A 26,648-nucleotide genomic window follows, 5' to 3' on the forward strand; every position below is an offset into this window, starting at 1 on the left:
CTTTTTTATAAAGCAGCAGTTCAGGGATTATACTTAGGATGCAGCTAATGTGCCAATTGGATTTTAACCCCTCCCTACTCAACAATGTATTCTTCGATAGTGTTTCTATTAAAATCAAGACATTTATATATTTATTTTATAGACAACAACTTGGTTAAGGGGTTGAACCGGGGAAATAAAATGATCAAATTGGCTACATATCAAAATTCAATGTATTCCTAATAAGGAGTTAATGTATAAATCATATTCAATACTTAAGTATCAACTGCAAAATTACAAAACTATCCTTGATGTTTGTGTGACACCACTTAGGACTGCAAAATGGAATCCAACATGGGCATTTGTCCACAGTGTGCAAGTGGCGAAGCAGAATGCGTGCACATATATGTTCTTGGAATAATGTCTTTAAATCACTTTTCTAACACAAAGATGAGGCATGTCAAGATGAGGTCCATCAAAGAAACCCAAGAAGGGAGTGAAGAGGTAATGCTCAAGAGAGCAGAATAGGTGGATACATCCTCCTCGAGTTATATTGTCAAAAAAACAAATGGATCAACCCTTATGGGAAAGTATAGACGTTTTCCTCCAGACTACGTGTGTCTCCAACAATGGTGGAAAGCACACAGCTTTGTTTAAATACCCCTCACTCACCAGTATTGTTTTTCATAACCAGTGCTCCCACATAGTCATAGGTTGTAGCACGCCCGTCCCGCAGCGGGGCGGGAAGACCCAGATGATGAAGCATGCTCTAAGGGTCCTTTTGGTGTGTGAGGGGTATTTAAACAAAGCTGTGTACTTTCCACCATTGTAGGAGACACACATAGTCTGGAGGAACACTTCTATACTTTCCCATAAGGGTGGATCCCTTATCTTTTTGACTTGTCAATATGAGGGCCCTTTATCTGCAATATTTGTGGCTAGTTCAGTGATTGCAAGGCACTGGAAGGAACAAATGCCCCCCAAATATCTAATACAGGTGCCATGAGATAATGGATATGTATTATTTAAAAAAAAGGCATAAAACAAAGGCATCCTTTGTAGCTAAAGTGTGGAGAAGAGTGGAGTAGAGTAGAGATAGGTACATTTATCAATCTCTAGATTTACTATGGGTAATTTAATTATCAAGTATATATGTGTGTTTTTGCTCCTTTTTCTTTGTTACTTTGTCTTTCTGTATAATTTAAACAGGACTCCAATAAGAAAATAAACAAAAATTAAAAGACATCTTTGCAGCTGGAAAATAGGTTTTCGAGAAATATCACACTGGTGGAAAACAACATGTAGCACTCATATTTTTCTTCGGGGAAGGATGTGTAGAGTCGCCTAATTCTGCTTTCAGGACACTTGGGAATGCACAACTTTTTCTAAAAGAAGTTGTGCCAAAAGCTAAATGCCAAAATATCTGTTTTCATTCTAGAAGGTTCTTATTTTGTTTTTCCTTGCTTGTTGGAATGGTGCATAATTGTCATTGTCCAGTTGTATGAGATTCGCTTTAGATGTTGTTGAGGAATAAAAAAAGATTTTAGAGCACCTTTGGGACAAAGTCATTGGACTTGGTGGGGATACATGTGAACTCCCAAACATCTTAGCTTCACTATTGTCTAGTTTGAGATGTTATGATGCCTAAAATACCATCATAAAACAGACAGGGGAGCCATGAGTGATAAGGTGCAGCTTGCCATCCATGTTGCCTGAAGACTAGATCCACTGGTCTTCCAAAAGGTCTTGCCATGGCGTTATGTGCTTACAAGGGTGGAGAACAATAAACAATCATGACCCAACAGATCCCAATAGGGAGAACATTCGATTTGCTATTGACTGATCCAGCAACAAAACAAACACATATGTCTTTTGGGTAGAGAAGAGTCTTGCATTTGCAAGATGAAGTCTAATTTGCATAGGCCTAATTGCTTCCAGGGACTAATGTTCTACGTGCTGATAAAAAATATAGACTAAGAGCCACAAACACTGACGTTCTGAGACTGTGGCATGAAAATCTTTTGTATGTGATCATTTTCATTAGCCTTTTGTCTGCTAAGTCAGAGCACATGTAAATCTGTTTCCTCATGAGGTCTGCAGTCACTACATGTATTTGGTGGACGTTCATGGCGAAGGCTTCGTGCCAAGTGCAAGAACTATGTATAGGAAGTGATCACTCTACTACAAATATCAAAGATGCTCTCTGCTCCTTTGTATTGAGAGTATGAAGATATGTAACTTGATGAAGATACCTTTATGAACGGCTAAAACTCTAAAATTCTCCTTTGTTGCTCAAATTGTTCTATTCAAGTTAGTAAGGATTGCTCTTCAATATAAGAAAATTAGAGAATAGATGTTGGTGCCTATTTGACCTGAGGGACATGCTTTAAAAGGTTGCCTTTGTTGCTACCTTTGAACATCTCAAATCAGACAGGCTAGATGGAGGTGCCTGAACCTTTGTGCAGCATCTATTTGTTCCCTTTGTGTTAATTTCAAAATGAAATTGCATATATTTAGTCCTTGTTTGACAGTGACAAGCTAAGCAATTGCGAAATTGAGGAACTGAATGGACGCAAGAGTATTTATCAGTGATCTAGTTTGGCTCTAGCATACTGATCCATCACCTTTTTTCTTTGTTTTAAACTACCTAAGTGACTTTGCCAAAGTGATAGGCATATACGCTTATCTAGCTACGACTAGAGGGTGAGATGCTTCATCTCATTGATAAGTCCCAACAAGCTTGAAATATGTCTGGTGGTGTTTGTGTTACCATTTCAGTGTTTTTTTGGGATACTGACAGTTGGTGCAGTACCAAAAACAATTTACACATATGGCGGGTGCCTGTTAAATGACATAGATAAACAAAATAGCAATACAATGAACATCACCATCATGCAGCATTTCTATCCTTTTTTAGGTTTACTAGAGACAGCAATCTTAAACGGTCTAGAAAACATCAAGACATCAATTCCTAAGTACAAGAAGAAGTATGGATAGAGTTAGCTTTTAGTCGAATCTGGTTAGGCACTAGCTTTCATGAGTTTTCAAAGTCCTCATGTCAATTGTTCAACAAAGTACAATAAGAAGAGGTAACTAAAGAGAGTGGACTATATGACAGACCCTTCTAACCCTTGGATTTCATGTGCTTTTCATGGTGTACAATGGCTTAGACTGGCTTGTCCATCAAGGGCATGGACATTTGCTAATGGTTCCATTGTATTTGCGTTCGCACTGGGTCTTTGTAATGGGGCACTAATGTGCCCCTCTTGCCAGTTAATGGGAGGACCAGGGCTGAGCATCTTACTACACCTGCTCCCGGTGGGGTCATTAATGTATCTATTTAACTTGGAATACACCATCTCCTAATCTACTGGCGTTGTCTGTGTATTTCTGCTTGCCAATTTGCAATAAAAAAATGGCAAAGAGTGTCTTTCACCTCCACACGCTCATCCCCATTGTTAAAACACAAGATTTCCCTGGTGGGATAAGTGTGTGGGTTGAAAGATACTTGTTAAAACTGAACATTGAGTGAATATTGAAACGTACCTCCCTAAGCTTCTGCTGTTTCCATGGTTGTGTGAATTGGCCTGCCAGTGTTTACTGGTATGTTGTGGTATTTAACTTTTGGTATTCTGTGTTATGCCACAAAGAGACGTGTCTGGCCAATGAGTAAAATTGGGTGGTGGTTATAACAGCAGCATGCTTTGTGTGGTGTCCACTTTACTTGCATCATGATGGTGCTCTGAAATTCTGCCTTGCTTTGTGTATTTGTCTCTGTGTTTGTGTCTGTTAAGTTGGAAGGGATTTCCTTCCTGTTTAATTAGAAGGAAGATACGTGGTGTCCCGTTTACTGTTTAATTATGCCAGGGAACGTCATGGTTATGAGGGTTCCCTGAAGGAAAGTAGAGCCATAGGGAACAGTGCACATAATCTACTTACACCTGCGCCTAGGTGTATCTTCTATGTATAAACAACCTTAAATAAACCCCCTCCAAATCAAAATACGTTACGTTACGTTAAAATTACTTATACCGCGCTCTATCACCAATGGTTTCATGGCGCTCTTGACAAATACAGTGATCAAGGATGGGGAGGGTTAGTTATAGGCAGACTGGAAGAGCCGGGTTTTTAATAAACTGCGGAAGCAGTCATAATTGGGACATAGACGAAGTGTAGGTGGCAGAGAGTTCCAAGTGACAGGGGCCAAAACAGAGAAGCTCAAGCCGCCGTGTTTTTTGCGTTTGAATTTGGGTACCACTAGGAGGTTGAGTGTTGCAGAGCGAAGAGCACGGAGGGGGATGTGGCGTGTCAAGGCGGATGAGATAAAGGCCGGAGCTGCCTCGGAGAGGGCTTTGAAAACTGAACATGCCAGCTTGAATATGCAGCGCTTAGAGACCGGAAGCCAGTGAAGACTGCGCAAGAGGGGAGTGACGTGCTGGTTTTTAGGCTGGCGGAAAATCAGGCGGGCTGCCTGATTCTGCACCAGCTGCAGCCGATGTAGGTGGCATGCGGGAATACCTGCATACAGCGTATTGGCGTAATCGAGCCTGGAGGTGATAAGGGCGATGATGACTTGGATTAAGGCCTCCCTGGTAAGAAACCAGCTGATTTTGCGTATCCGCCTAAGATGGAAAAAACAGGATGAGGTGACCGAGTTGATTTGAGGTCTCATCGAAAGGTCTTCAGTGATAATCACCCCCAGACTCTTCACTGTTCTCACAGGAGTGGGTGCCGCCCCCAGGGCGATTGGCCAGAAGGTGGAATTCCAGGGGTGAGTGGGACCCCCTATGAGTACAAGTTCTGTTTTTGTGGGGTTCAATTTTAATTGGCTGTGGTACATCCACTCAGCAATAGTCAGCATAGTGGACTGAAAATTAAGATGGGTGGAGGGAGAAGAGTCAATCGGAAAAATTAACTGAAGATCATCCGCGTAGTTGAAAATTGTGATAGGGGAATTACGGAGGGACGTGAGTAAAGGTTGAAGATATAAATTAAATAAAAGAGGGGATAGGGCAGAACCTTGGGGAACACCACAGGAAAGAGATGTGAGAGGTGCGGAGAAAGTAGACAGGTGAACAGCTTGTGAGCGCTGGTCCAGGAATGATCTGAGCCAGTTAAGGGCCACCCCCTGAATGCCAGCATTGTGGACACGATCGATCAAGATAGCATGATCGACCGTGTCGAATGCAGCCGAAAGGTCTAGAAGGATAAGGGCCTGAGAGATGTTTTTATCGGCACCTTTCCTAAGGGCGTCCATGACTGCTACAATGACCGCCTCAGTTGAATGGAGGGGTCTGAAACCGGCTTGTTGGGGGTCGAGGAAAGAGGATTTTTCTATGAAGGAACTCAGGCAGCGGGTAACATAGGTCTCTAAGATCTTGCCTAAGTAGGGAAGGAGGGAAATACGGGACGATAATTACTTAAAATTGTGGGGTCCGCATTGTTTTTTTTTAAAATAGGTAGAACAGCTGCTTGTTTGAAGGAACGGGGAACCTCCCCAATAGCAAGGGAGTTATTGAGTAATGCCAGTGGGGGGCCCGGACAGGCAAGAAAAGCATCTCTCAGGATCAATGGAGGACAGCAGTCGTTAGGGGAGCCTGAGCTGACTTTGGAAAGAAGAGAAGAAAATTCCTGAAGGGAGATCGGAGGAAACTCCGACAGAGTGTTAGGGTTCCTGGGGGGAAGGGAAGGAGGAAGAGGAGATGCAGGGGTCGGGATATTGTTTTTTATGGTGATGATTTTGTCAATAAAATATGAGTTGAGCGAGTCGCAAAGGATTTGAGTGGGTTGGGGTTGAAGGGTGACCCTATCGGGCAAAGAGAGCTCATTGACGATTGCAAAAATGTCCTTGGTTTGCTGTGGGAGTCCATTATTTTTTGAGAGAAGTAGACCGTTTTGGCTGTCATGATCGACTTTTTGTAGACTTTTAGGGAGTTGATATAGAAAAGTTTGAGCTGTGGATCATAATTTTGGCTCCAACGGCGTTCGGCTTGCCGCAAAGCGAGTTTCTCGATTTTGAGTTGGTCCGTAAACCACCGTTGAGCGTCGTGAGGGCGCTTGGCTTTGATATTTTTAAAAGGGGCTACTTTATTACTAGCATGACGAAGCCATTCGTCCAAATGATCTGCTTGATCGTTTAGCGAATCCAATGGCAAGGGTGCAGTGGAAGCCAAGATGGCGTGAAAGTCAAGGGGATTTGATCTTTTCCAATTGCGGGCAAGAAGATTCTTAGCAAGGGGAGGAGAGCATGATATATGAAGATGCAGTTGAAAGGAAACAAAGCTATGATCGGACCATGAACATGGAAAAACAGCTGGAGGGGAGATGTCAAGGTTGGAAGTCCAGACTTGGTCAAGAATGTGACCTTTGTGGTGAGTAGGGGAATGAACATGCTGGGAGAAATTCATGCTAGTTAATAAGTCGGAAAATTCTGTGGAAGATTGACTTTCATGAACATCAGACGGCCAGTAATTGAAATCGCCAATAATCAGAATATTGGCGTGATTGATCACGAGTTGGGCAATGAAGTCGCTGAAGAGCTGAGGGAAAAGAGGCATGTGTTCAGGGGGCCTGTAAATGTGAGAAGTTGGCCTGATGTGCAGTGTTCACTATTCTAGTGATCACTATATATCAGTCCAAACAACCCTTATTGATGATTGGTTGTAAGTCAACCTTATAGACCAGCTATCCTAGTAGCATGGATACGAGCAGTCTAAGGCTAAGACTCTAGAGGGCGTGTTAAGCCAGCTGTTTTACCATCACATTGCCCCTTGAACACCCAGTGAAAGGACACCACACAAGTGTTATGAAAATAAACAATGTATTTATTAGGATCACAACAACCCTGTACTCTTTATGAGGACAGGGTGCTAAGCACACAACAAAACTCTTATGAAAATACTTAAGTTAGCACGTTATACACAAATGCCCGAGGGGCACGAAAAACCATATACTTAAAAAGTGGAATGCGAAATTACTAGCAGGTAAGTACAGTACTAATAGGCTTTGGAATCGCTAGGACTTGACTATAGAATCGTTAGATTACTTCTAGGAGACCTAGGGGACTCGGGTGCAGAGTGTGCACTCTCACGCGGGATGCGGGACAAAGTCTATGGAAGCTAGTAAAGGCAAAGTTAGTGTTCACGGGCGAACCCGACCTGGTAGGAAGAAAACGACAGTGGATCCTGACCCTAGGATAGTGAGGCTATGCTGGGACACCGAAGTGCCGAAGTTACCTAGCCCAGGGGCTGCAGCTGCATAGGTCTGAAAAGACGTCGGGAATCTCGTTGCCGGACCAGGAGCCTGGAAGAAGGAAGTTGCTGGCAGGCGACCAGTGAAGAAAAGTTCGATGGATCCAAGCCTGGATCAAGGAAGAAGGAAACCTGAAAGCAGAGGGGACCAAGTTCTTGAATCACTAGCCAGTGATTAAGGGGGCACCAGGATGGCACCGGGCGAAGTCACCGCAGTCAGGTGAGTGGGCGCTGCTGGGCTCTGCAGTCTCTCGGACCAGGAGGCGTTGTCGGCGACCAGGATGGAGGTGCGAGCTGTCCCACGAAGGTTCTTGCTGTCGACGTCGCTGGACCCAGGATTGGGCAACAAGTCTTGGCAAATGCAAGGCCCACGCGGTGGACCTAAAATGGCGTCTTAGCCGGACCAGGAGGGTCCAGGGTACTTCTCCGATGGAGGGAAGCAAGGGCCAGTCTGGAGCAACCAGACCAGCAGCAGTGTTGTCGTCGGGCGTCGTTCGGAAGGCCACAAGCCTGCGGGCTAGTAGCCAAACAACGCGGTGAGCAGCAAAAAGCAGAAGGGCCCCACGCAGATCGTGGAGATGCTGGGAGGCTGCACTTCGGTGCTGGAGCTGCTCAGGGTCGGGGCTTCTCGGACCCTAAAGCACTCACCAGGAAATTACTCGGCGGGCTTGCTGTGCAGAAGTCGTGCAGTCTTGAAGATGGCCGGTCCCTCGAGGTCTCGTCACACCCACGAATCTCAGCGTGACTGATGATGTAGGTAGAGGTCAGAGGTGCCAGGGAAGCCGGTTCTCGTCGAGCTGGGCAGTCTTGATCCGGAGGAGAGACTTGCAGCAGACCGCAGTGTTCTTAAGATGGTGCCTGCGGATGCAGGGTGACTACTCCTTAGTCACAAGGGAGAAATCTTAGGAAGAAGTCTTGAGTTCCTTTCGTGGAAAGTAGTTTCAGGATTCAAAGATGATCTGATTTGGAAGGGGGCCAGTTCCTACCTTTATCCTGTAAAAAGGGGCTGGCACGCGACTAAGTCCTGCCCTAGGGGTGGGACTAGGAGGGGGGTGGTTACACCCACTTCCTTGGCGGGCTTTTCCCCAGCACAGGGTCTGGAGTGACCCTGGAACTGGTTCCAGCCAGCCTATGCACAGTGAGCACCGGGGTGCCACGTGCAGTCACCTTCCTCTAAAGCCCTGCCTACCTACAATACACAAAACCCTGTCTGGGACGGTGCTGGCACCGCCCCTGGCAGGAAACCCTTTGTCCTTATCTCCTGCTCTGGGAGGACTCCCAGCAGCAGGAGGGCAGACTTGTGTCTCGGTGGCAGCATGCATTTTGTGGAGCTGAGGCTCTGTTTGACTTTAACCGGGGTTAGGGGTTACATACATGTCGTGTCCCTCTAGAAGGGTGGAATGCTAACCCCGTCGCCAGAATTGGCGAGGGGTTAGTATTCCAATTCGTATGACACCTTACTCGACATGTTTTGATAAAGCGATACCAGAGTTGGCATATAACCGCGAGGATTATAATGCACTTAAGAGTATATGGTATGCGATATCATGGAAACGGCTAAGGGATGGATCCCGAAAGCCGCAGACAGGCTCAGCTCATGCCAGAGCACCATCTCACACGATTCCAAGCACTCTGCCTTCAGGATTGTTAAGGCCTGCCATAGGAGTGACTGATAGGAGATCTGTGTGTCCATTTTTAGGGTTAGATATAGGTATACTATATCTAAAGCAAAGGGTGAGTACACCACCTTGCCCCAGCTGTCGTGCAGCCAGTTGTGTCAGTTTAGTTAGTCAGCCCAGGGGTGGCATAATACATGCTTCAGCCCCTGGGAGACTTCTGGGTACACCTCAGCCCTGGGTACAGGGACTTGGAGAGGGCCCAGTGCCAATTCAGTACCTGAGTACAATTTGGATAGAGAGAACAGCTAGGCTGTGGGTCTGATTAGCAGGCCCACAGCCAGGGAAAGTCGTAAACCAGTGCAGCAAAAAGCAAAAATCTGGGTGATCATAGGATTGCAGACCCTACTCTCCTACATGACCCCCCCCCCAAACTTTGGGACAATAAACTAACCTTGACCAGGTGAGTCTTCTTGCTCTAAGTGGAAATACCTGGAGAGCCCATCAGCATTGCTGTGATCAGTACCAGGTCTATGCTCCACTGTAAAATCCATCCCCTGTAGGGAAATGGACCACCTAAGCAGTTTGGGGTTTTCACCCTTCATCTGATTTAGCCACAAGAGGGGCTTATGGTCTGTCTGAATGGTGAAGTGAGTGCCAAACAAGTAGGCCCTCAGCTTCTTCAGGGCCCAGACCACAGCAAAGGCCTCCCTCTCAATAGCTGACCAATTTTTCTCTCTGGGTGTCAACCTCCTACTAATGAAAGCAATAGGCTGATCATTACCATCAAAATTCAGTTGAGACAGAACAGCCCCCACACCCAACTCAGAAGCATCTGTTTGGACAATGAATGGCTTGGAGTAATCTGGACTCTTTAGGATAGGTGCTGTGCACATGGCCTGCTTTAGGTCATTGAATGCTTTCTGACAGCTTGCTGTCCACTGAACTTTCTTTGGCATCTTTTTGCTTGTCAGGTCATTAAGGGGGGTCACTATGGACCCATAATTTCTGACAAACTTCCTATAGTACCCAGTCAGGCCCAAGAAAGCTCGAACCTGAGTCTGGGTGATTGGAGGAGTCCAGTCCTTGATGGCCTGTATCTTACTCTCCAGTGGCTGGACCTGGCCTCCACCTACAAGGTGGCCCAGGTATACAACCTGTGTCTGCCCTATCTGGCACTTTGTGGCCTTGATAGTGAGGCCTGCCTTTTGCAGGGCCTCTAACACTTTCCTCAGGTGGACCAGGTGATCCTCCCAGGTGGAGCTAAAGACAGCAATATCATCAAGATAAGCTGCACAGAAGTCATCCAGCCCAGTGAGGACTTGATTCACCAACCTTTGGAAGGTGGCAGGTGCATTTTTCAGTCCAAAGGGCATTACCACAAATTGATAATGCCCTCCAGGGGTAGAAAATGCTGTCTTGGGTTTGGCCTCCTCAGCTAACCTGATTTGCCAATACCCAGCTGTCAAATCAAATGTACTTAAGAAGTTGGCAGAAGCCAATTTATCTATAAGTTCATCTGCTCTTGGTATTGGGTGGGCATCAGTCTTAGTGACTGCATTGAGGCCTCTGTAGTCTACGCAAAACCTCATCTCTTTCTTACCACCCTGGGTGTGAGGCTTTGGCACTAGAACTACTGGGCTAGCCCAAGGGCTATCTGAGGGCTCAATGACTCCCAGCTCCAACATTTTCTGCACTTCAGTTTTGATGCAGTCTCTAACATGATCAGGCTGTCTGTAGATTTTACTCTTGACAGGCAGACTGTCTCCAGTGTCAACATCATGGGTACACCAATCAGTTTGGCTGGGTGTCAGAGAGAACATATGTCTGTAGGATTGCAGAACTTGCCTGCAATCCTGTTGCTGATGTTCAGTGAGGCTGCCACAAAAGACAACACCATCAACTGATCCATCATCAGGATTCTGAGTGAGCAGGTCTGGGAGAGGGTCACTCTCTTCCTCCTGTCCCTCATCTGTGGCCATGAGCAAGCTCATGTCCTTCCTGTCAACATATGCCTTGAGCCTGTTAACATGGAGCACTCTGAGAGGGCTCCTGGGAGTTCCAAGGTCCACCAAGTAGGTAACCTCTCCCTTTTGCTCAATGATGGTGTGGGGCCCAGACCATTTGTCTTTCAGAGCTGCTGGGGCCACTGGCTCCAGCACCCACACCTTCTGTCCTGGCTGGTACACAGTCAGAACAGCCTTTTGGTCATGCCAAGCTTTTTGAAGTTCTTGGCTGGCCTCAAGGTTTTTGGATGCCTTTTCCATATACTCAGCCATCCTGGAGCGGAGACCAAGTACATAGTCCACTATGTTGGTTGCAGGCTTTTTGAGAGGTCTCTCCCATCCTTCCTTCACCAAACACAGGGGTCCTCTTACAGGATGCCCATACAGAAGCTCAAAAGGGCTGTAGCCAACCCCCTTCTGTGGGACCTCTCTGTAAGCAAACAAGAGGCAGGGGATCAGGACATCCCATCTTCTCCTAAGAGTTTCAGGTAGTCCATGAATCATCCCTTTCAGGGTCCTGTTGAATCTCTCAACAAGCCCATTGCATTGTGGGTGGTAGGGTGTGGTGAACTTGTAGTTCACACCACACTCCTTCCACATTGCAGTCAGATATCCTGACATGAAGTTTGTACCTCTGTCAGAAACGACCTCCTTAGGGAAACCCACTCTGGAGAACACTCCAACTAGGGCTCTTGCCACTACAGGGGCTGTAGTGGTCCTAAGGGGAATAGCTTCAGGATACCTGGTGGCATGATCCACTACCACCAGTATAAACTTGTGCCCTGATGCTGTCTGGGGTTCCATTGGACCAACAATGTCAATCCCCACTCTTTCAAAGGGAACCCCCACCACAGGTAGTGGTATGAGGGGGGCCTTTGTTGTGCCGCCTGACTTACCACTGGCTTGGCAAGTGACACAGGAGCGACAAAACTCCTTGGTATTCTCATTCATATGGGGCCAGTGAAAGTGTGAGACAAGCCTGTCCCAAGTCTTTGTCTGACCTAAGTGACCTGCAAGGGGAATTTCATGGGCCAAGGTGAGAAGGAAACCTCTCAGAGACAAGGGGATGACCAGCCTCCTGGTTGCACCAGGCTTGGGGTCTCTTGACTCAGAGTACAGGAGTCCATCTTCCCAGTATACCCTGTGGGCACCTGTGGCATTCCCTGCAGCCTCAGCAGCAGCCTGCTGTCTGAGGGGTTCAAGGGAAGGGCAGCTCAACTGTTCCTTCCCCAGGTCTGCTCTGGAGGGTCCCCCTGAGCCCAGAAACTCAACTTGATCAAGTTCACGCTCTTTAGGCTCAGTTTCCCTCAGCTCTTCCAGATCAGCCTCCTCAGAGACTTGATCCTCAACCTGGGGTAAGGGGGAAGGCAAAGCCTTACCCTTACTGCTCTTCTTCTTGGAAGGTGTCAGGTCCATCATTTCAGGATCCAGCACCTGTTCAGTGGGGCATTTTCTGGCCTGTGACCTAGTCACAGCAAGCACATGTGCTGGCAAGCCTAACATTTCCATGTGAGTCCTCTGCTCCACTTCTGACCATTGTGATGACTCCAAATCATTGCCCAACAAACAATCAACTGGGAGGTCTGAACTGACTACAACTTTCTTTTGTCCCTTCACTCCACCCCAGGAGAAAGCCACAATTGCCACACTATGACTAGTAGTGACATTGCTGGCATTGGTCACCAGGAAATCAGTACCTGGCATGATTTGTCCAGGGTCCACAAAGTTAGGTGTCACCATGGTGACACTGGCACAAGTGTCCCTATAGGCCTGAGCCATTTTGCCATTAATCAAAGGTGTCTGCCTGTATTTGCCCAAAGTATTGGGACTTATCTCAGGGGACATATCCATATCCCCTGTACAGACAAGGACAGCCTGAGTGAGTGTGCCAACTAAGTTGTCAGACCCCTCAGTACCCAAGGTTAACCCAACTAATGCCTTGGGAGGTACACTACCACTACTGACTGTACTAGGGGGTGCAGTTGCCTTAGGGGCTGTAGTGGCAGGAGTTTGTCCTCCTCTTTTGGTGCACTCACTAAACCAGTGAGATTTACTTTTACAGTACTGGCACCACCTTTTTGACTGGCCTTCTTGAGTCTTCTTCTTCTGGGAAGCCTGACCCCCACCCTCTTTGGTTTGTTGGGGACCTGGTGAAGACTTCTGGTCATTTTGCTCATTCTTAACATTACCCTTCTGGTCTGCTTTCTTCTGACCACCCTGGTTCTGGTTCTGGTTCTGCTTGATCCTTGTCCTGACCCATTTGTCTGCCTTCTTTCCCAATTCTTGGGGAGAGGTCAGATCTGAATCAACAAGGTGCTGGTGCAACAACTGGTTCTGACAATTGTTTAAAATTTGTTCTCTCTTCATTAGATTATACAATCCTGTGTAATCTGTAACCTTGCTACCCAGCAACCAGCCCTCCAAAGCCTTAGTGGCACAATCCACAAAGTCAGACCAGTCCTGAGACTGAGTTTTCTGGGTGTCTCTGAACAGCAACCTGTACTGCTCAGTGGTTAAACCAAACCCATCAACCAGTGTATTCTTCAGGACCTGGTAATTGTTAGCATCCTCTACTCTTGTAGTGAGGAGCTTATCTCTACCTTTACCATCAAAGGAGAGTCACAGTATAGCTGCCCACTGACTCTGGGGAATGCACTGCACAGTGCAGGCCCTCTCCAGAGCAGCCATCCATTTCTGGATATCATCCCCTTGCTTAAAGGGGGGCACTATCTTAGTCAGGTGTTTAGTATCTAAACCCTTCTCTCTATCTCTTGGGAGATTGCTGCCACCAGTGGGAGCTAGCCCACTCATCTGCTGCTCTCTAGCAAAGGCAAGCTTCTCTTTGGCCAGGGCAAGTTCTTCCCTTTCAATCCTCAGTTCAGCTTGTCTCATTCTAGCTTCATGCTCTTTTCTCTGAGGGGAAGTAAATCTCCTCTGTGGAGGATTCCTTCTCCCCTGAGAAGAGGCATTAGAGTGCAGAGATCTATTGGAGTCCCTAGAAAGAGATCTATCTCTCCTAACTCCAAGGTTAGGCCCACTTCGGGTTAGTACTGGGGGTCCCCCAGATCCTAGCCCAAGTAAGTCTAAGTTGGTCCTGGTTAGCCTTCTGACTACCTCAAGACCTTTGTCTACCTCATCCCCAGAGAGTTCCTCCTGATCCTCCTCCTCCTCAACTGCAGTAGCAGTGTTGGGGAGGTCTGGATCCCCAGAGGTTCCCTCTAAGGCTGGCATGTTCTCATGTAACTGAGAAAGCTTTCTGGCATCATATGTCTCTAAGAGACCTATCAGAAAGGGAATGGTGGGGTTAGACCCCTGCTTCAGTTTCCTGGAGACACAGATCTGTCTCATCTCCTGGAAACTGAGAGCTGCATATCTTGAAGTGACCTGTGGAGGGTCAACACTGACCAGGGGAGTCTCAGTAGAATCTCCCTGGGTAGACATGCTTTTCTAGTGAGGTGTAAGTGGTGCACTTACCTACACTATATGTTTGCCTACTGATCCCTTGCTAGAGTTGTAGTTTAGGGTGTGCTAGGCCCTAGGAGCTACAACAGCTGGTTCAGTAGAACTCAGAGTATTCTAAGCTAAGTTATATGTACCTTTAGTACTTATGTGATCTTTCACAAGATATTCTTAGGGCATGTGTGGTAAAACAACAGTAAGCTCAAATCCCAACCGCTGCTCACCAATGTGAGAAGTTGGCCTGATGTGCAGTGTTCACTATTCTAGTGATCACTATATATCAGTCCAAACAACCCTTATTGATGATTGGTTGTAAGTCAACCTTATAGACCAGCTATCCTAGTAGCATGGATACGAGCAGTCTAAGGCTAAGACTCTAGAGGGCGTGTTAAGCCAGCTGTTTTACCATCACATTGCCCCTTGAACACCCAGTGAAAGGACACCACACAAGTGTTATGAAAATAAACAATGTATTTATTAGAATCACAACAACCCTGTACTCTTTATGAGGACAGGGTGCTAAGCACACAACAAAACTCTTATGAAAATACTTAAGTTAGCACGTTATACACAAATGCCCGAGGGGCACGAAAAACCATATACTTAAAAAGTGGAATGCGAAATTACTAGCAGGTAAGTACAGTACTAATAGGCTTTGGAATCGCTAGGACTTGACTATAGAATCGTTAGATTACTTCTAGGAGACCTAGGGGACTCGGGTGCAGAGTGTGCACTCTCACGCGGGATGCGGGACAAAGTCTATGGAAGCTAGTAAAGGCAAAGTTAGTGTTCACGGGCGAACCCGACCTGGTAGGAAGAAAACGACAGTGGATCCTGACCCTAGGATAGTGAGGCTATGCTGGGACACCGAAGTGCCGAAGTTACCTAGCCCAGGGGCTGCAGCTGCATAGGTCTGAAAAGACGTCGGGAATCTCGTTGCCGGACCAGGAGCCTGGAAGAAGGAAGTTGCTGGCAGGCGACCAGTGAAGAAAAGTTCGATGGATCCAAGCCTGGATCAAGGAAGAAGGAAACCTGAAAGCAGAGGGGACCAAGTTCTTGAATCACTAGCCAGTGATTAAGGGGGCACCAGGATGGCACCGGGCGAAGTCACCGCAGTCAGGTGAGTGGGCGCTGCTGGGCTCTGCAGTCTCTCGGACCAGGAGGCGTTGTCGGCGACCAGGATGGAGGTGCGAGCTGTCCCACGAAGGTTCTTGCTGTCGACGTCGCTGGACCCAGGATTGGGCAACAAGTCTTGGCAAATGCAAGGCCCACGCGGTGGACCTAAAATGGCGTCTTAGCCGGACCAGGAGGGTCCAGGGTACTTCTCCGATGGAGGGAAGCAAGGGCCAGTCTGGAGCAACCAGACCAGCAGCAGTGTTGTCGTCGGGCGTCGTTCGGAAGGCCACAAGCCTGCGGGCTAGTAGCCAAACAACGCGGTGAGCAGCAAAAAGCAGAAGGGCCCCACGCAGATCGTGGAGATGCTGGGAGGCTGCACTTCGGTGCTGGAGCTGCTCAGGGTCGGGGCTTCTCGGACCCCAAAGCACTCACCAGGAAATTACTCGGCGGGCTTGCTGTGCAGAAGTCGTGCAGTCTTGAAGATGGCCGGTCCCTCGAGGTCTCGTCACACCCACGAATCTCAGCGTGACTGATGATGTAGGTAGAGGTCAGAGGTGCCAGGGAAGCCGGTTCTCGTCGAGCTGGGCAGTCTTGATCCGGAGGAGAGACTTGCAGCAGACCGCAGTGTTCTTAAGATGGTGCCTGCGGATGCAGGGTGACTACTCCTTAGTCACAAGGGAGAAATCTTAGGAAGAAGTCTTGAGTTCCTTTCGTGGAAAGTAGTTTCAGGATTCAAAGATGATCTGATTTGGAAGGGGGCCAGTTCCTACCTTTATCCTGTAAAAAGGGGCTGGCACGCGACTAAGTCCTGCCCTAGGGGTGGGACTAGGAGGGGGGTGGTTACACCCACTTCCTTGGCGGGCTTTTCCCCAGCACAGGGTCTGGAGTGACCCTGGAACTGGTTCCAGCCAGCCTATGCACAGTGAGCACCGGGGTGCCACGTGCAGTCACCTTCCTCTAAAGCCCTGCCTACCTACAATACACAAAACCCTGTCTGGGACGGTGCTGGCACCGCCCCTGGCAGGAAACCCTTTGTCCTTATCTCCTGCTCTGGGAGGACTCCCAGCAGCAGGAGGGCAGACTTGTGTCTCGGTGGCAGCATCCATTTTGTGGAGCTGAGGCTCTGTTTGACTTTAACCGGGATTAGGGGTTACATACATGTCGTGTCCCTCTAGAAGGGTGGAATGCTAACCCCGTCGCCAGAATTGGCGAGGGGTTAGTATTCCAATTCGTATGACACCTTACTCGACATGTTTTGATAAAGCGATACCAGAGTTGGCATATAACCGCGAGGATTATAATGCACTTAAGAGTATATGGTATGCGATATCATGGAAACGGCTAAGGGATGGATCCCGAAAGCCGCAGACAGGCTCAGCTCATGCCAGAGCACCATCTCACACGATTCCAAGCACTCTGCCTTCAGGATTGTTAAGGCCTGCCATAGGAGTGACTGATAGGAGATCTGTGTGTCCATTTTTAGGGTTAGATATAGGTATACTATATCTAAAGCAAAGGGTGAGTACACCACCTTGCCCCAGCTGTCGTGCAGCCAGTTGTGTCAGTTTAGTTAGTCAGCCCAGGGGTGGCACAATACATGCTTCAGCCCCTGGGAGACTTCTGGGTACACCTCAGCCCTGGGTACAGGGACTTGGAGAGGGCCCAGTGCCAATTCAGTACCTGAGTACAATTTGGATAGAGAGAACAGCTAGGCTGTGGGTCTGATTAGCAGGCCCACAGCCAGGGAAAGTCGTAAACCAGTGCAGCAAAAAGCAAAAATCTGGGTGATCATAGGATTGCAGACCCTACTCTCCTACAGTAAACAATAACACAAATAAAGGAAGACTTATCCGAAGAGAATTTAAGAGCTAAGCACTCAGTTTTAGGAATGGCAGTCACGGTAATCTCAGAAAAATTGTATTGAGATCTAATGATAGCTGCTACTCCGCCGCCCGATTTTCCTCCAGGGCGGTTGGCATGCATAATATAGTAACCCGTGGGTATTGCAGCAAGGACATCAGGACCTGAATCCTCCATAATCCAGGTCTCGGTTAACAGAAGGATATCAATGCTGCTCTGATGTAACAGTTGAAATATCTCAAGCTGGTGGCGGATAAGGGAGCGGGTATTAAGGTAGTAAATGAAAAGTGAGGCAGAAATCGACGGCGGTGCTGAGAGGGGGCCCAAAGGGAGGGCGTGTAATGGAATAAAGGCCTGGACATCAGAGGGGACTAGAATGCCACAAATCTGGGCCCTCCTAGCAGTACGGGCAGGGATAGGCCCTAATGTATTTAATCTTAGCAGGTCGGTGGAAGAATATGAGTAGCGTTTAGCATTACGACAGGGCCCTGGGCCCGGTCGGCCGCGGACGGGCGCAGACGGGCTTGACTTGTGCGCGACTTCGGCGCGAAGTCGGCGCTCCCGCTGCGCTCGTCCGCTGCGCTTCCTCCATGCCGCCATTAAGTACTAAAGGGGAGGGAGCACTAGACCGCTCACCTGCAACGACTCAGCGCAGGGCGGAAGTGGTGTCAGCCAGCAGGAAGTGCGCTCCTCGAGCTGGCCCTCCGCAACAAACGGCACAAGCCGGGGCGGAACGGGGCCACGAGGGCAGAAGAGTGCAGGTAAAAGCAACTTCAAGTAATTACACAGTCAGAGTGAAAAATACAATTTTAAAATATTTGTCAGGCGTGCTAAAATACGTGTATATATGTTACTTCACCAACGTACTTCACAACAGGCATCTAGTAGTAGTTCTGTTGTTAGACTGCAGAAGTGACACAAAGTGCAAGCTAGTGAGTATTTTTTTATTTACTTGCTAATGCAACAATGTAATAAAGTTTTTGCTTAAGAAGTGCTTGCTGTTTGGGTGCCTTTACCTGGCGTTAACACGCTATTCAGTAATCACTTTTGTGCATTAATCGGTTTTATTCTGCATCCATGATAACATCTGCTTTCATATACAGCACTTTCTGTAAGAGAGTGGTGCAAACATATGGTTTCTTAAAGGTGTTAATAGAAATAAAGCCCCATCTCAAAAGTATCTACAGTGCAATTTGTAATATTGTGCTTCCAACTTTCACATTATTGCTGCCAAAAGTGTTGATTTATTATGGTATTTTCTTTCTAGAACAGCTGGAGGGATGCCGAGGGGGAGAGGGTAGGTCACACAGTTATACAACTATTACAAATACCACCCCCAAAAAAACCCATTTCTTTTGCCTTTAAAAAGGTTTGTTTTTTGGCTGACAAATTAAGTCACAGCTCGTTTTGGTGCAAATATTTTGCGATAATTTTTGTTAAAATAATTCACATTAATTTAAGATTTTTGAAAAAAAAGTTTCTTTAAAAACTGAGGTGTAATCCTGCAGAAGGTTGGAGATATTCAATGTGTATGCCAATCATTTTAGGTCTTGCAATCGAAAACGAGCCTTATAAGTGTTGTTACAAGCATTTTCTGTGATACATTATTGCAGGTGAGATTTGTATATAATTACCTACCTAACTTACATCAACAATTCAAATTTTGAGGCAAGTGCATCTTCAGTTCATCTCACCAACATGTTAACCATCAAATTAACTATCTTAACATTATTCAAGGTCTCATGACAAGTCTCATCTCCAGTTCCTATTACTTGAGTTTTAGCAGAAAGCTCGTGTTTGCAGTCTCTCTCAGCACTATGAATAATAGACCAGATTTTGTGAACCGTTTCTATCACAATTACAGCCTTAATTCTATGTTTATTCAGCATTGGCCATCTCACACAAACACTATAAAGCGGCTCCTCTGAGTAAACCTCTTCAACAGCACTGCAACTTTATTCCAAGATTTACTTAAATAGTGCTCTTAGGAACCCAGGTCAGCCCTAATTTTCAGCACTACCTAGCTCAGCCTAGATGTACATCACCAATTTATCGCATCTCTGCAGGTGTGCCACAATTTATCTCTCCACATGGCTGGCTTTCATCTTGTCTTTGTTCCCGTGATGTAGCATGGACTCCCACAAGAAGAAAACCGGGTTAAAGGATATACAGGAAGGCACCCAAGCTTCCACCTGCGTCTCTTTACTTATAGGGCCACATCAGAAGTAACTAGTATTGGTGCTGCCTGACTGAACGAATGAGAGGTTTTCATAGAGCGCAACACCTTGTCCTACCAGACCATCCCGGCACTGAAGACAGCACATTGATTGAAAAAACTGTAATTGCTCACACTTCATATTCCATTAACCTGACTTCACAGAGAGATAAAGGGAGAGTTTCTCGGGTGGTAATCACAACCAACACACACATGTGTAATGTCAGTGTACTGGAAACCCACCATATCCACCTCCTTGGATAGGTGTTTTTGGAGATGCACAAGTGTACAGACTGAAATCTTCTGTTTGGAATCCGGCCCGGTTCAAAGATGGCTCAGATGCACTGCGGTGAATTTTTGGCAATGACCGGGCCAAGAGCTCAATGGAGGCAAGAAGCTGGAAAGACAAAAAAAATAGTTACCACAAGACTGCACAAAGGATTAAAGTATTTTTGGAAAACACGGTGAACGTATGGTACAACATCTCAGCTGAAGAAATGGACATAAATGAGCAATTTGTTTAAGGACCTTGAGCAAACATAATGGCTCAGGAGTAAATGTGATAATGTGAGTAAAGACAATAGGGGATCTGTGGGCCAAGAACGAAAACAGAATATGCAGACTGGATAGATCTCTCTAAAAAAGTACATACCCTCGGTAACTATCTTTCTGTTGGATATTCTACCTGCAAAACTCTCACCTCTAGAAATATTGTTCAGGCACCAGACTAGAACTGGAAAATTAAACGACTCTCCTGCACTGGAAGGTGATGTCTCAGCTCCAGTTCAACCCCGAAATGACATTATGGACCCCACAAGGGGCACACCGGTATTTTTTTAACGCCATAAGAGGCAGAGAACAGGCTTACGATGCTAACAGAACTCGCAGTCCACAAAAACTAACTTGGAACATTATTATTAAAAGTCACATGACCGCATCAGCAGGGAGGAGAGTAGGACTAGTAAAGAATCTGTAAGTAGATACCATTATCCAACAAAAGAACAATTTACTTACCATTGGTAATGATCTTTCTAGTGGATACTTTAACTGCATATTCCTCCATCTTGTGAATAATCCCCAAGCGTAAGACTAGATCCGGGAACTTTAGTATTGGTCCCGCGGCTCAGCACAGACATTGTTCCATTTCAGAAGTTATGTCAGTTGCTTTTTAGATTGTCAGCGCCATCAGATGGAGAGTTCATTGACATATTGATAACACCAGTGTACAGAGCTTTAGATTGGGACTTTTTTAGATAGAAATGAGTCCAGTACACAGAACCGGGAGGTGGGAGGGTTGCTGAGGAATCTGTGATTACAAAGACTATCCACCAGAAAGATCATATTGAAAGTAAGTATCTTGTTCTGATGGGATCTTCTAATTGCACATTTCTCACATTGTGAATAGATACCAGAGAAGTACCTCCCATAGTGGTGGGGTTTATGGCTCACTTAAAAAAAGTCCTGGAGGACCCAGCAGGTAAAATGCCATTCTCGAAAGATCTGATTGTCAAGGCAGTAGTGCTTCTTTGAGGTGTGCACCGAAGCCCACGTAGCCGCCTGCCAGATGTCCAGGACAAGCACATTGTGTACTAACACAGTAGTAGCAGATATGACCTTGGTGGAATGAGCTTGCAAGCATTCTAGGGGCTGTTTTTCGGCAGGGAGTAACATATTGCTATGCAGAGAAAAACCCTTCTGGAGATGGTCTGCTTTTGCAATGCTGTGCTCTTCTTTGTTCTAGAAAACCCTATATTGTGATGGTTGTCACCTCAATGGCCCTAAGTACGGTTCCATTTGAGCTAGACTCAAGATTTTTTTGTTGTAATCTGCAGATTATGTAGCAAGTGCACTAAACTGATAATTATGTGGAAAACACTGCTACTGAGGAAACTCCTAATTCCAGTGGCCCTGGCTTTAAGTGACTCAATCAATTAATGGCTGGTAAGAAGGCTGGTTTCTTTTTTAACTTTCTGCACTACCACCACACCCTTCGATTTCAGGCAGAAGCCCCTCAAAGACAGTATTAACCATTCAGGGGAAGTTTTTTTGTGAAAGCTGAGTCCATGGGGTGGCAGTTAGAAGGCCAGCAGGGCTGCATTCAGATACAGAGCCCAAATCCTCTCGATCCCTGGGGCCTCACAGTAATGGTATAGGAGACAGAAGAAAGGAGCGAGATTCATAGATATTGTCAAAGAGATGGGACAGAATAGGGAGCACTGTAAGGGGACTCATTTTTATGTTTACAAATGGCCAGAGACAGCTTTTTTAGGGAGATACCTCAAAGAAGGGACAATATAAGTGTTTTTTTTAAGGGACATTCATTAGTGACACTGGTACTGCTGCCAAGTGTGTAAGTGGCCACTGCTGATTATCATTAAGGAAGCAGATGCAGCAGGACTGGGGGCCAGGGATTTCAGGGGCCCACAGCATCAGTTATGACTGTCTACCTTTAAAAAAAAAGGGGGAATCAGCGTATTTTTTCAAGCATTAGGTCTGAGGTGATGATATGTCATGGTGGGGAAGAGGTAAAAGATGCAGGGGAGATAGTCTGCTAATCAGGGCTGCAGTTATTATTAGTTCAGCAGGTGCAGTTGCTTTGGGGTCAAGGAGTGTGAGGGGCTTAACACTCCAATTAAGGAGAGCAGTTTGTTTGGGATAATATCTGTTTTTGTTTGATACATTTGCTGTTTTATTAGTCTCTTATTTAGTGCGGCTCGTAAGCTGTAGAAAAAGTATTCCTGAAATCATCTCATAAGGCACGCTCCTCCGATCCTTGCTATAAGGAGGGGGCCCCAACCTCAATACATTTTGCTTACGGGGGTTCACAGTAAAAAAGTTTGAAGACCTCTGCCCTAGTATATGGTACCCAGGGCATATAAGTTAGAGGGTCACACCAGGGACTGCAGCAATGATTGTGCCACCTTGGGTGTCACAAAGGTAAAACAATCACCCAATCTGCCACTGAAGAAGGATATCTTTCCCTGTGGCAAGGACCGCCTCACCAAGCCCAGGGACCAAGGAGTAGCCTCAGAAAGACCCTTGTCGACTGCAAACCTTCAGCTTTCTTGATCACCGTCAGCAACCTGTGTCCCTTGCAATAGGCCAACACCGGAAAAGTCAATGGCAAGCAGCCACTGATGCTGAAAATGGACTGAAGACTGCTTTTCTTGTTGAGGTAACTGTTTGTGTGGACCTTGCTGGTCACCTGACTGGCTCCCTGCTAGGGTCTGTCGCCTGAAGTAACTCTAAGTAACCGCATTGATACTCACAAACTTTTTCAAGTATTACATTTGTTGAAATTGCCAATCCCTGATCAAGGTTAAATAAAAAATGGTGATTTACTGTATCTTGTAAAATCTGTATCTTTAGAACACTTTCATTTTGGTGTCAAAAATGATATAAAAAACTAACCTATTTTTATAAATCGGAGTTGGATTTCGTGAGTGTTGCAATTACTTCTTCAATTGTTTTGCTGCTGTTTAAATGCTTGTTCCCTTGTGTAAGGCTGACTCCACTAAAAGGCAGCATGTGCAAAGAAGTCGCGTGTAACTTCGGCTCATTGACAGTGAAACCCAGCGATATTAAGAGGTTGGCCGTCATCTGTAGGTGGTTGACGACTACCTGCGCCGAGCTCACCAAAAACAGCCAGTCGTCAAGTTAGGTTGGGTCTAAGGCAAGACACAGACTGCCTACGTTGCCACGAAGAAAAGACAGGATTTCTCCACCTGGCATGGACATTCTGGCGAGATATATTCTTAGAAATAAGAAGGAAGATAAATATATAGAAGGATCCTGATACAATGATGGCAGATCTTGAGGTTTATGAAAGATATTCCACCATCTGTGAGCATGCTTACAGCCTTGGTGCTAATCCATGTGAAAAGACGTGTAGCAATGAGATGGCAGATTGGGTCAAAGACTTCATATACGGCCACACGATGTCTAGCAATCTGAAAACGCTTATGTGTGCCAGATCAAGACAAAAAAACACATAGGTTCCGTTGCAGACATATTTGGTAGAATACAAGTCTGAAGATTTAAGTACAGCTCAGAAAAAATGTAGTCATTATGTCAAGCCCACTGGCAACCTGATGTTCTTCATACAATTTTTCTTCATCATAACGAGGAACATCATCATCCCCAGCATCCTAGATATTTTCACAAACTGTAACAAAAAAAATATGTTATGTCTGGGCCCAAACTGCACACTGGATATGTTTTCTTAAAAAGTCTGTGAAAGACTATGGAGAAACTCAGAATCTGTGTCTCAAGGGACGGAAAGAAAGGAAAGACATTTGTGGGGAGCCGCACAACACCACCAAGTGGCACTCAGGAGAACTATTCTAAAAGTTTCCAGATCCAGTCTGACGCTTAAGGATTATTCAAAAGGCGAGGATTCTGCAGGATAAGTGTCCGTCTAAGGCAAGTAACTAGTTCTTTCAATAGCTACTGCTATCTGCTGATTCCTCATCTCTTGAATCAATACCCAAACAGTATCCCCAAGGTCAAGGGGCCAAGTATGTAGTCCAACAAAGAAGCATTGCAACACATCTGTATAAATGGGTATCCTTGTGGAATTCAGAGTTGAGGGAACAAATTCCAGTTGAAGGTATGGGCCTAAGCCTTACAATGCAGCCGGACACATATCAGGGACAGCCACACCCCCAGATTATGCCGAAGAAGCATCCTTCACTCTGGTGGAATAGGCCCTAATGGACAAGTTACTTACCTTCAGTAACACCTTATCTGGTAGACACTCTATCTAGCCACAGATTCTTTACCTTAGACTATTTCCCAGGCATCAGAATGGATCTATAAAATCTTGAGCATTACCTGTGCGAGCCCGTAGGAGGGCATCAATTAGCTCTGTGTTGGCATTGTCAGTGGCGTGCGCAGTGCCTACTTAGGTGCCACCCTAGGGCATTGATATCAGTTTCTTTTTGTGATATTTCCAAACCAGAAGCACGAGCCGCGTTAGAAGGCTGATAGATCAGTGTGCTGACACTGAAGCCCTACAGGGGCACATCTAGATGAATAAGTTACTTACGTTCAGTAACAATGTATCTGTAAGAAACATTAGTTAGTTATAGATTCCTTACCTTAAAATTACCCCAAGGCGTCAGACTGGATCGGGAAATTTTATTCGTCTGGAGTACCTCTGTGCGTCGGTCGGCTCCGCATCCGTTGTTGGCGTTGTGTCGCCGGAATGACGTTGCGGCAGCTACTTGGACACCACCCTTGAGTGCTGACGTTAGTTCTGTAAACAACTTTCCGCACCAGAAACGCAGAGCCATGCAAGACACTGACCACTGGTGCACAAAACTAGGGCCCTGAAAGGATAACCTTAACCCTAGAAATCAGTTTGCAGAACGGGGAGAATGGGTGGGGCGGTAAGGAATCTATAACTAACTAATGCCTCTTACAGATATATCGCCACCAAAGGTAAGTAACTTGTTCATCTGAAAGGAACACTTTAGTTATAGATTCCCTACCTTAGAATAGATACTGCAGCAATACCAACCCCGGAGGTGGGTCTGCAAACCAAGTTCACACCACAAAGTGTAGTGTAGTTCCTATATTCCCAATAGGCTCTGCGCATTGGAATAATATATCCTATAGATGTGACGTAGGACTTATGTCGACTAGGTCTCTATCGAAACATATTCGACTTAATTGTGAGTGCCAGCTAGCTCAGAGGTCACCAGAAACTTTCTTGAGTTCACAAGAAGGGATTTAGTTTCTGACAACCGCATAAACATGACAACTTTGTTTCCCAAGATAAAACTGATCTTCAGAGTCGTGGAAACAATAGATAGATATTTTACTCAGTCAATCGTGAATGCTTTGTTTCACCAGAGGTGCAGAGAAATAGATAGACGGGTGTTTTCAATAAAAGGATTTATTGAACAGTCTTCTTTCTCAAGCATAAGAATATAACTGCTACAATCGTAAAACTGGTGCAAAATATAATGCATACAGTAAAAAGAGTAGCATAAAATAATACTGTAAGAGCATTGTATGGTTCCTAAACCATAGATAATTACATACATAAATAACAGAGGCTAAAATGTACTCAAATAGTGCTTCTAAAATACGCCTACCCCGATGTACCTAACCTAAGTCTAGTACGAGGGAATAAGTAAGTGAGGTGTAGCATAAAGTTAGTATTCTTTGCCAAGAATCTATCCAAGATTTCTCTTAGGGTCTAATCAGCTCCGTACCCTGGTTTAGAATGAAGAAGGTCAATCTCAGGACTCAATTTCCCAACAACCAGCAAGGGTAGCTTGGAAACACTGGAGGTGGATTTCTCGGAAGGAGAAAAGACAGCGTCTCTCTCAGTGCGTCAGCTGGAGGGTCGGCTTCCTTTGGCACTTGCTGTAGCAGGATGCGTCGGGCAAGTAGATAGTCGAACTGACCCAAACCACCTTGCTATGGCAAGTGTGGGCATATTTATACCATGAAGGTACCGAGTTTGACGTAAAGGTGGACATAATAACGTCATTAAAGAGTCTCAGTTCTTTGAAAACTCCATGAGTTCTTGGACAAGTCAGTATTCGAGCAAGGGGAAGTCCCTAGCTGCTGAAGTCGAGTTTTCCAAGAAATCGTTGTAGATTTTCGGAACTAGTGGTAGTAGCCCTGCCGTATTTGGACTGCATGAGCTATGTCTAAATATGGTTATGATTTCTATGCCTATATAAGGATATGGTGATTTATAACTATATAAGGGCATGAATCGGGAAAATTACAATAGGGTCCTAAAATGTTATACAACAAAAGTCCTGGGGAACAGAACGGCCAAAGAAGCCGTCTCTCCGGACTTGACTGTCCAGGCAGTAGTGGTTGGTGAACGTGTGCAGCAATGCCCAAGTAGCCACCTGACAGATGTCGTTCAGAGGAACACCTTGTCCCAGAGCAGTAGTGGCTGCCGTCGTCCTGAGGGAATAGGTACGCAGCCCCACTGGAGGCTCCTTCTTAGCAAGAGAATAGCATGTTTTGATACACAAGAAGGTCCCATTGGGAGATAGTCCGCTTGTGAACAGCCCAAGCTTTCTTGGCACCCACGTACCTAACAAAGAGTTGGTCATCCACCCGGAACTGTTTGGTGCGATCCAGGTAAAAGGAAAGTGCCCGTTTTGGGTCCAGACGT

The 26,648-nt window shown here is 46.1% G+C and overlaps 1 protein-coding gene across 1 annotated transcript in view; it reads right to left on the reverse strand.

Moving 5' to 3' along the window:
* Positions 1-26,648, reverse strand: part of BRAF (B-Raf proto-oncogene, serine/threonine kinase) — an 805,579-nt gene that overhangs the window by 14,460 nt on the left and 764,471 nt on the right. The window contains exon 18 of the mRNA XM_078668198.1: positions 19,745-19,898. Coding sequence (XP_078524324.1) covers positions 19,745-19,898 — 154 coding nt within the window. The remainder of the gene's footprint in view (positions 1-19,744; positions 19,899-26,648) is intronic.

This window comes from Lissotriton helveticus, chromosome 1_1 (assembly GCF_964261635.1).
Source record: "Lissotriton helveticus chromosome 1_1, aLisHel1.1, whole genome shotgun sequence".
NCBI lineage: Eukaryota > Metazoa > Chordata > Amphibia > Caudata > Salamandridae > Lissotriton > Lissotriton helveticus.